The sequence below is a fragment of the Fistularia commersonii genome, chromosome 16, assembly GCF_037954325.1.
Source record: "Fistularia commersonii isolate RoL2024-O1a breed Wild chromosome 16, RoL_Fcom_v1.0, whole genome shotgun sequence".
In the NCBI taxonomy this organism is placed as follows: Eukaryota; Metazoa; Chordata; class Actinopteri; order Syngnathiformes; family Fistulariidae; genus Fistularia; species Fistularia commersonii.
The window spans coordinates 12,880,501-12,890,441 of NC_141299.1; the positions used below are offsets into that span (position 1 = coordinate 12,880,501).

At 41.9% G+C, this 9,941-nt stretch overlaps 1 protein-coding gene across 1 annotated transcript; it reads right to left on the reverse strand.

Annotated features, from left to right (window-relative positions):
* Window positions 1–5,756: 5,756 nt before the first annotated feature.
* dnase2b (deoxyribonuclease II beta) lies at window positions 5,757–9,546 on the reverse strand. The gene is made up of 6 exons (XM_086161581.1): window positions 9,431–9,546; window positions 9,175–9,349; window positions 8,883–8,961; window positions 7,857–8,018; window positions 6,805–7,002; window positions 5,757–6,693 (listed from the first exon to the last, which is right to left on the reverse strand). The coding sequence occupies exons 1-6, from the start codon at window positions 9,544–9,546 to the stop codon at window positions 6,359–6,361; spliced, it is 1,065 nt and encodes a 354-aa protein (XP_086017707.1). The 3' UTR covers window positions 5,757–6,358.
* Between the last annotated feature and the right edge of the window lie 395 nt (window positions 9,547–9,941).

The window sequence follows — 9,941 nt, forward strand, 5'->3', positions numbered from 1 at the left end:
AAGACAACATTGTAGTGTGTGGTGTGGAGACTGGCCGGCGGAACTCCAGAATCCTTTGCGGCTATGATGACCTTTGGGAGCTTCTCATGACCCTGTGTGAGAGAACTCCATTGTATGAATAGTTGTACAATATTGTTGTTGATGTGTGGGGTGGGTGCACCCTTAATTTAACTGTTGACATCGTGAGATGCACCCTATTTGGGTTTTCCTTGTTTGTTGGTTGGCGAATCAAAATCATCTCACCTACGTCACTCTTGGAGCAATGCACCTTTGACTCCTTTTGTTATTTTGCAAGACCCCGTTTGCCACATTGGTGTCAGAGGTGAGATTGCGAAATGACAACCAAATTCAGAGAAACGGCGGTCATGATGCCCCTGCAAGAACTCCAGTTTGCCCTGTTAAAGTGGGGTATTGAGGCCCAGATATTCACAAGTAATAGCGTGAGGATCAGCAATGGCCTGAAGATGAGGGGTGGCAGGTTGGAAAACAGCGATGGCCTGTGGATTGGGGGCAACCTGAGGATGGGCAACAGCCCAAGGACCAGTGGCAGACTGAAAGATGGCAGCGGCTTGAGGATCAGCGGTGGCCCGAGGATCTGCAGCGATGTATGGATGAATGACGGCAGTGCAAGGATGAAGAGTGGGGGGGAGAGGAACAGCAACCCTTTCATTTAGGGCTACAGGGTCAGTTTTCCTATGACGCCAGGAAAATGCTCCACCAGCCCTCTGTCGACATTGGCAGCAGACATGACCATAGCCGGGAACATATTTTCAGCCCCACAAGTGCAAGTTACCTCCCAGCGGGGTGTGACCAAGCGAGCCCACAACAACAGAGGAGCCTCCACACACATACCGCATTCAGGTGCAGATGGTGACACAGTTCAACAACTGGTCCCTGGCGGAAACAGCAACCTAGGTTGCCCTGTCCCTGGGGGGTAAGGCCTGCCAAATCCTTACTGACCTCCACCCACAGAAATAGTTCAGTTTCCAGGCCATTGAAAGGGCCCTGGACCAACTATTTCCTGCCGTGTCTTACCAGGAGATGCTAGGAACCAGCTCTCAACCTGTCAGAGGAAAAAGGGGGAGAACCTCCGGGCTTATGCCTGGCAAGGGTACCCTACTTTTGACGCTAATTGGCAGGATAAGCTTTCCCTCCAGGCCTTTATCTGAGGGCTGCAACAAGCACCTCTCCTTGTTTCCCCCTACGACCTTGCGGGAAGCTCTTGGGAAAGAGGAACATGTGGGGAATATCCTGGAAGCGGGGGAACTGACCTTCTATATGGGCAATGTCAGACCAACTGCCCACAAGATTGAAAATGAAACGACTAGCAACGAGCAAGGCCAGGCCCCAAATGCAGCTCCTTGACCCCTACAATGGAGGGTGAGGACGCCTAACAGAGGAGTGTTTTTGGTGCTGGGAGCAACACCACTACGACCTCAGAGTGATGGTTTGGTAAAGTGGTTTAATCCAACCCTGGCCACCCAACTGGTGATTCTGATCAGTCAGCAGCAGCAAGATTGTGATCTACACCTACCACTTGTCCTATGGGCTTATCGGTCAGCAGTCCACGAGTTCAGTAAGTGCACCCCTGCCCCGTATCAAACTCTAACCCAACCAAAGGCTGAGACTGGATACTGGCCACCAGGGGCCGCCCCCCATCCAAGCCTGCTTGGAAGGCACCTAATCGACCTTGCTGACGCCGTAGGATCCCAACCCGCTTCAGGACTTTATTACCTTTATTGCTTAGGTTGCTGAGGACAGCTAACCTGCTAGGTGGGAGCTATTTAACGTGTGATGGGGAGACTGGCCGGCAGAACCCCAGAATCTTTTGCAGCTATGATGACATTTTGGAGCTTCTAGTGGTTCTGTGTTAGAGAACTCTGTTGTATGAATGATTGTACAATGTTGTTGTTGTTTGTGACACAAACCTGCACTGTTGGTTGTCGTAACCGGGGGTGCACCCTTAGTTTAACTGTTGGCATTGTGAGATGCAACCCCCCCTTTGGTTTCACTGTTTGTGAAAATTGAATTAAAACCATCTTATAAAGAGCATCTTCCTATGAGCCATACACCCCTGACTCCATTTGTCATTTTGCAAAACCCCAGATCGCCTCAAAATCATGATTGAATTGCACCTCGCATGTTTAGTATGATGTTAGAAAATGACTTGACAAATTTGGAGGATTTTTGGTGGATTTGGACATATTTATACAGATATAACTCTTTTTTGCCTTTTTTAGCCTCGCTATGTATAGTAAGTTACTGCATAGTATTTCATGTTCATTCTGACGAATGTTCAATGTGAGAGTTGGCCCTTGATTTGTTTGCACTTCTCTGTGCTCTTTGAACTTATGCTTTGAATATTTGGTTGATTAATATGTAGCTGGATGTTTTAAACATACATTTCACAATTTAAGTATATGCTTGGCAGAAAACATTTGTTTTTCACATAAATTGAAAAGAAACAGAGTATGTAGCAGATGTAGTGTTATTAATACATGGCAGTGCAACTACAAAGAGATACAAACAATAAAGTCAACCATTCAAGCTGTAATATGCACAACTGTCTCTTCATTATTGCTGAAAAAGTATTGCAACTCTAATTTTGCTGGACTCAGCAACTTTAGTTTCCTTGTGTCAGCCTTTGCTATGGTTTAAGTAATGAGGTTTTTCATTTGCTGTCATTCCAGGTTCAGACTTCATCCCTGTGAACTGTGAACTGTGAACAGTTGGAGGGCACTGTTCAAAATAAACAAGTGAATCTTCAGGGGTTAGTAAATGAATAAACTGACAGAATGACATTTGGTCTTTGAAAAAATATGAAAAAAAAAAAAGAATTACGTGTGGGAAAATATAAATTCAATCACTACATTAAAGTTTATTATCTTAAACTAAAGTCCATGGTTTCGGAATTGATGGTACACAAATGAAAATATTAAACATTTGACAACAGCAATAACAATGATGATGTAATAATGATTGTATTTATAATCATTATCATTAATATGATTATTATGGTTTTCTTTCAATACCAAAATGAAGTTTTATATAAAATGAATTGTTGATTATGAGACTGAGATATTAATGTATTGTTCAAACATCATTAGTGCATATTGTACCTCCCTCGGCAGTACAGGCTCAGTCTCTCCAACAAAGGTCATGATCCATACAGAGTATGCCGTTTCTCTCAAGGGAGCGTTACACGAGTCACATTGTACAAATTGAAGTGTCTCTATGGAGGAAACAATACCATGCATTCAAATATTAAGTGCCATTTTGTTGATATGTGGGAACACTTTATATTCACTTCAGTAAAAAGGGAAATAAATAAAATAAAAAGGCAGCGACCATATTTCCATATTAAGAGAGTAACTGTCATATTGTCATTAACTGAACATACATTTTTAGTTAAGGCTTCAGAATTCCTCCCTGATGCAATTGTTCCAGATACAGTACAAGCAATAAAACCATCAAAGTGTTTTTATACATTTTTAGTTAAGGCTTCAGAATTCCTCCCTGATGCAATTGTTCCACATACAGTACAAGCAATAAAACCATCAAAGTGTTTTTATTTTCATAGAGAGGGAGGGATATAATTTCCCTTTATAGTGAATCAAATGATCATATGAAATCAGAGACTACGTTGTGGGGACCATTAAAGTAAACTGAGGAGTTTGTGTTTTTTCACTTTTTTTCTCTACATTTCCAAAGCAATGACTCAACAACAACAGGTGTTAAATAGTTTGCTATCGATTCCGACAAGGGGACCTTTCTGTGTGGAATTTGTGTGTTCTTCCCCTGTCTGTGTGGATTTCCTCTTGGTTCCCTGGTTTCCTCCCCCAGTGCAAAAATACACAGCAGGTTAATCGGAAAAAAATTTGGAAAATTGCCCCGAATGAGTGAGTGAGTGAATTGTTGTTTGTCTGAATACGTGGCTCTGCGATTGACTGGCAACCAGTCCACAATGCGCCCGCCTCTCACACGATGACAGCTGGGATTGGCTCCAGCATTCCCCGCTATTCTAAGTGCAGCATTAGTGGCAGAAGATGGATTGATGGATGGAAGTAAAAGGACAGGGGGGACCAAGTGGTTCTATGGCCCGAGCTGTCAAACCATTATAGGTCTATTCTGCACAAGCTGGTGGAGACCTCGCTTGACCTGCACCATGTTCCGGGCAAGATAGGGGACCTTATACTGGACTATTACAGCTTTTTCAGTTTGAGAGTCATCTCTGGAACAGTAACATCAGCATCACGTAAGCTGGAGAAGGGCATAACTACTGGATGTTGCATCTCAGTAATCTTGTTTGACCGAGTCATGAAAATGCTTGTGAAGTCTACAGAGGTGGAGCACAGATGACCCCTGACCATGGCAGCCTCCCATCAGAGTGTTTATAGATGACCTGATTGTTACCACAACATCGGTATCAGGCTGTAGGTTGTTTCTTCAAGGACAAGAAGCTCATCAACTGCACCCGAATGGGTTTCAAGCTTGCTAAGTCCCATTCCTTTGTGGTGAAGAAGGGAAGTATGACAGACAAGTTCTGTTTCTCTCAGGGAGGTGTCCAGATTCCATCGTTTCCAGAGAAGCCAGGGAAGAAGATGGGAAATACCTTTGAGGCCAGCCTGGAGGACACAGCAGTGCTCAAAGCAAGGTGACAAGGTGGAAAGGTAGCAAGGCTAGAAGCTTAGGAGCAGGTTTTTAGTTGTACTATCATGGTATTGACAGGAAGAGAAATGGAGTAGGAGTTATCTTGAAAGAGGAGTTCATTTGGAAGGTTTCTGCAGTTGAAAAGAGTGTCAAATAGACTGATGGGTATCAGTCTGGAAACTGAAGGTGTGATGCTCAATGTTTTTAGTGGCTATGCCCCACAGGATATCCCCAGAGGTGAAAAATTGGTAATTGTAGCAGATTTTGATAGACATGTTGGTGCAGGCAAGAGAGGTGATGAAGAAGTGATGGACAAGTTTGGTATCCAGGATAGAAACACAGAGGAACAGATGGTGGTAGACTTTACAAAGATGGTGTAAATGGCTGTAGTGAATTATTTTTTCCAGAAAAGGCAGGAACATAAGGTAACTTATAAGAGTAGCAGTAGGAGCACGCAAGAATACGACCATTCATCCAGAAGCGCATTTGTGAGGTCACACACTGATGTTGGACGAGAAGGCCTGGCTCTCAGTCTCCACTAAAATTTATCCCAAAGGTGTTCAATCGGGTTTGAGGTCAGGACTGGTGCAGGCCAGTCAAGTTCATCCACAACAGACTCGGTCATCCACATCTTTATGGACCTTGCTTTTTCCACTGGCGCACAGTAATGTTGGAAAAGTAAGGGGCAAGCCCTAAACTGTTCCTTCAAATTTGGGAGCATGGAATTGTCCAAAATTTCTTGGTATGCTGAACCTTGCAGAGGTCTCTTCACTGGAACTAAGGGGCTAAGCCCAGCTCCTGAAAAACGACCCCACACCATAATCCCCCAGATTGCCAGATTGAGGAACACGATTCGTTACTTCTGAGAACTTACCTCCACTGCTCTAGGTACCAGTGGCGCTGTGCTTTACACCACTGCAACTGACGCTTTGCATTGCCATTGGTGATGTTTGGCTTGGGTGCAGCTGCTCGGCCATGGAAATCCATTCTATGAAGCTCTCTGCGCACTGTTCTTGAGCTAATCTGAAGGCCGCATGAAGTTTGGAGGTCTGTAGTGATTGACTCTGCAGAAAGTTGGCGACCCCTTCACACTGTGTCGCTCACCATGTAGTTTGCACAGGTCAAATATAGGAATTTATACAACACATATTTGAATAGAAAGTGCATCAAAGCGTTATTTTTAAAAAGGTTTTTGTAGAATTTTCACAGTATACAATTAGAAATAAAGTTCACCAGTTGCTTTTCACATCACCTGAATTTACTTCATTTACTTGATGGCTTCATACAGATACACCTACCTTCATCTGACTTTATTCACCTGATCTCAAACTTGAAACAGCACCCCTTCCTTCTTACTTGGCTCCTCACAAATAGTGTCAGATGTCCAGGATTGTTTTCTAATACATTTCATCTAAAACAAATTGACAAATACTGGCTTTGTGTTGGGAGTCTACCGGATTTAGCTCAATGTTCAAACAATGTTCAACAAAAAACAGTGTGATCAGCATTGATGCCAGTCATACATAAGCTTAACTGCCTGTCTAATCTGCCTTTCTTATTAAAAGTTTCATCCTTACAAAAAACTATTCAGTTCTAATTTCCTTTTTTCTCAATGTGAGTTTGCTGTAATTTGATCCTACTGGCTCAGCAGTTTCTTCAATTTGAGGCAGATTCAACCTTTCTCAGTCACCCTGTCTTACCCTCTCATTCAACAATCAATGTACCAATTTACTACCTGCCTGAAAGCCCTGTAAATTACAGGGTTGAATGAGCAAATCAACCCCCCACTACGATATAGTTGTCCCCTCTCCCGGTTCAAGTCGCCCAAACAGGTAACCTGGTCCTCATGAAGCTGGGACACACACCACTTTGAGTGGTCAAAGTAAGAATTGAAACGGACAGAGTTGGAAAATTTGATCCTCTTGATATTCATGGTGTGGTTGGGCAGTGAGCAGTTCGAGGGCAGCTCACGTCCTGCTCTCTGCCAGGTCTCCACCAGGAGGTCAGTGTTTAGAACCTGAGCCACCCAGCCAGTGTAGATGTCTGTATGGATACCAGTAACAGATTACTTATAGCTCAAATGGTACTGATTAACACAGAGCTGAAATATAATACGAATAATTGATTACATTAAGAGCATGACAAGTAACTTACCATCTATAAATTGACTGGATTTGGCAAAACTGATGAATTTTTCCCCTTGAATAGAGAACATCTGCTTGCTTCTCTTATCTGACGTTATTAGTGGTTTGGAGCCCTCACATAGTTGAGCCAGTTGCAACAGGTCGGCGTGAAATTTAGAGGGCACAGAGCAGTTATAGACACGTGGGTAAAGGTACACCATCTGCTGCACTGTAGAGGGAGAAGAGTATCATAATGAAGAGAGAAAGTGGATTGAATGTATATTTTAAAAAATGTTGTGAATGCTATGAAGGCAAATTTTGTGAAAAATGTTTAATGGCCCACAAACATGATTTGTGACATCATATTCGTTTTCGAGGGCAGGCCTGGTACATTATGCAGAAAGGGATCTTTAAGTGGACCACTCATAGGTCAAGTGAATAACATAGAGGACCTGGTTACACTGACACAGTGAACCAGATAGAGTGTAGCAAATTAACTTTGTCAGCAAGTTAAAACATAGTCTGAGGAAGAAAAATGGATCAACAGGATCAGGTGTAGCTAAGGTTCATTGATGCATTGTGAGGAGCTGATAAAAAAAGTTAATGCAGCTTTAGACACAGTGACAACAGTGTTCACAGTTTTAATTGTAGTTGGAGCTGTGGAGCCAAAGACCAGTCAAGGGGTCCATGCTGACTTCTCACACCATTAATGTGATTCTCAGACCGTGAAGCAAAGAAAGAGGGCTGATCGGTCTGATTTACTTCCATGTTTCTTCATCATGTTTTCTTTTCATGTCATGTCACATGACATGCTCATGCTGGTTGTGAGCACATTTGCTTACTTTGAGAGCACAAGGCACTAGGCTATGACATACAAGTCCCATACATGGAGGAACCACCATACAACTAAAAGAACTTGAAGGATTTGCTGTTAAAAGGTTTGCTGTCAGATACCACTCCATACATTTGGAGGGTTGGTGGAGTCAGTACCTTGACAGGAGGGGGTGGTATTCGGCAGATGGTCAAAATGTTGAAACTAGTCTGTATAAGTTCAGCCATGTTGCTTGAAGGCTGCTCACTCACCAATGTTGAGAAGCTGTTCATAATTGTAAGTCACGCACAGTGCTGTCTGACCATTGACTTTCCCTGAGGATGGGTAAAGGTACCCTTTCTCCGGGAATGACGGGAAATGAGGAATGGTGTGAGATAACCAGAAACCTTGAGAATGGTCAAAGAGCAGTATCCCTGTAGGATGAAAACACACAACTTCAAATGTAGGCACAAAGCCATTCACAAACATTTTGCAAACAAATATTTGCCAGTCTTTATCCACGGTAAACATGACTTATCAGATGGATGCTCTTTGCCCCGTTCCTTCTCCTATAACCAAAGCCATATTGAGCCTTTTTTTGTTACAAAATCACAACACTTTAGGAACGAAACACCACCTAAACGTAACCTGTCGGTTCCCCGCCATTTCAAATGCAAATGCAAACCCCCCCCACAAACCTCTTAAAACATCATAATAAAATAGAGGCAGAGCATTTTCAGAGGTATCTTAAATTGACCTAAGAAGTATCCCTTAAGTAATCAGAAAACAAGCAAATATATATATTACTATTTTGCGATGCTGCTACTTATCATTGTTTTGGTGTGAGTTGTAAAATTTAAAGATCTTTGTCATGCATGACAGTATTCCTGGATTGCAATGGGATTAAAGTAAGAACTTAGTTTGGGAGTGCTATTAAAGAAGAAAATAAAATAGTAAACTGAAACTTTTAATAACTTACTGTGAGTAACTAAGGGTAGTTAAGTCTACCCTCATTGCGAAGGGTAGAGGTCACAAAATTTGCCAATTCACATCAAATTAAAGTTGCACTTCTAGAGGCAATGAGGAAAAAATCTATATCTAATTTATGGTTAACAGTTAACTACATTTGATATAAAACAAATATCCACTTGCTGCATTTTCTATTGTTTTGTTTTCTGCAATAAAACTCATGTAATTGTATTACATTACTACTATAATCATTATACTTGATGATATATATACACAATATGACTTGAAAAAATAGGAAAAAATACATCTCCAGTGGTATCAAATAGTACCTTTGGTGTGTCCGTATTTGTTTTTGTAATCCAGTGCTGGTGGTGCATCATTGTACAGGACATATACAGAGGTGTTAGCCTGAGGGAGATAGTTTTTAAAATATCATGTGTTATCAGTATCTTATTTGGTCCACAGCCAAATGAAACCAGGTGGTACCATCTGGGTGTGTATTATGTTTCTCCAGCCTCAGTTTAATGTCAGTGGAGTACTAGACATGGGGAACTGCCATGAGATCAGAGCAGGGGGGATCATGTCAGGCACCAGATTTGATGAACAGAATTACAATCTCACCTTGTAAACCTTGTCCTTGTAAAGCTGGTTCACTGTGAATCCTATAGCCCCTTGACTGGTATTAACCATGAATTTACTCAGTTGCCAGTTCTCCGTTGAAGAGTCCAGGTACATGTAGTTCACTCCGCTACCGACACCTTCAATCTGGTACTTTGGCAGTTTGTAGATGATAAACCTGATAACCATCACTATAAAGTAAGTGGCCACTTTATCGTAAATGAAATAATTTCTGTTTAAATACTTCAAATCAACTCACCAATCAACAGCTTCACCTGCCTCATTTTTACAAGAAATACCACCCCTACACACAAGGAAACACAGAGATGCAACAATAACCTGACAGCATGAAGAGATTTCCATGGCTTTCTTCATCCGTACAAACAGAATAAAGCTGTAACCAAAAGGGGAAATATATAACAGTTTTTGAGTTTCATGATTGAGTGACTTTGAGAGCGATTGCTTAACAGCTGCATGGAAATTAAGGAAGTCAAAAGAGATGGTCCTGTGACATAAATACTAAAGGGATTTTACAAATTCTACAAGTTACTTTCTGCTCTTGAAAATCTTCTTCCACATTTCTGCACCTGTCAGGGCCTGTTTTGCATTTCAGACATTGTGTGTGCTGATAATCGCGTTGGAACATAAAATGCATGCATGCTCGAAAAAGTCTTTTCCAACTCATGAAAGTATAACAACACATTAAAAGATAGCAAATCCATTAATTGCTTTGTACACATACATGTTTTTATAGCTGTTTCTTTTTGATT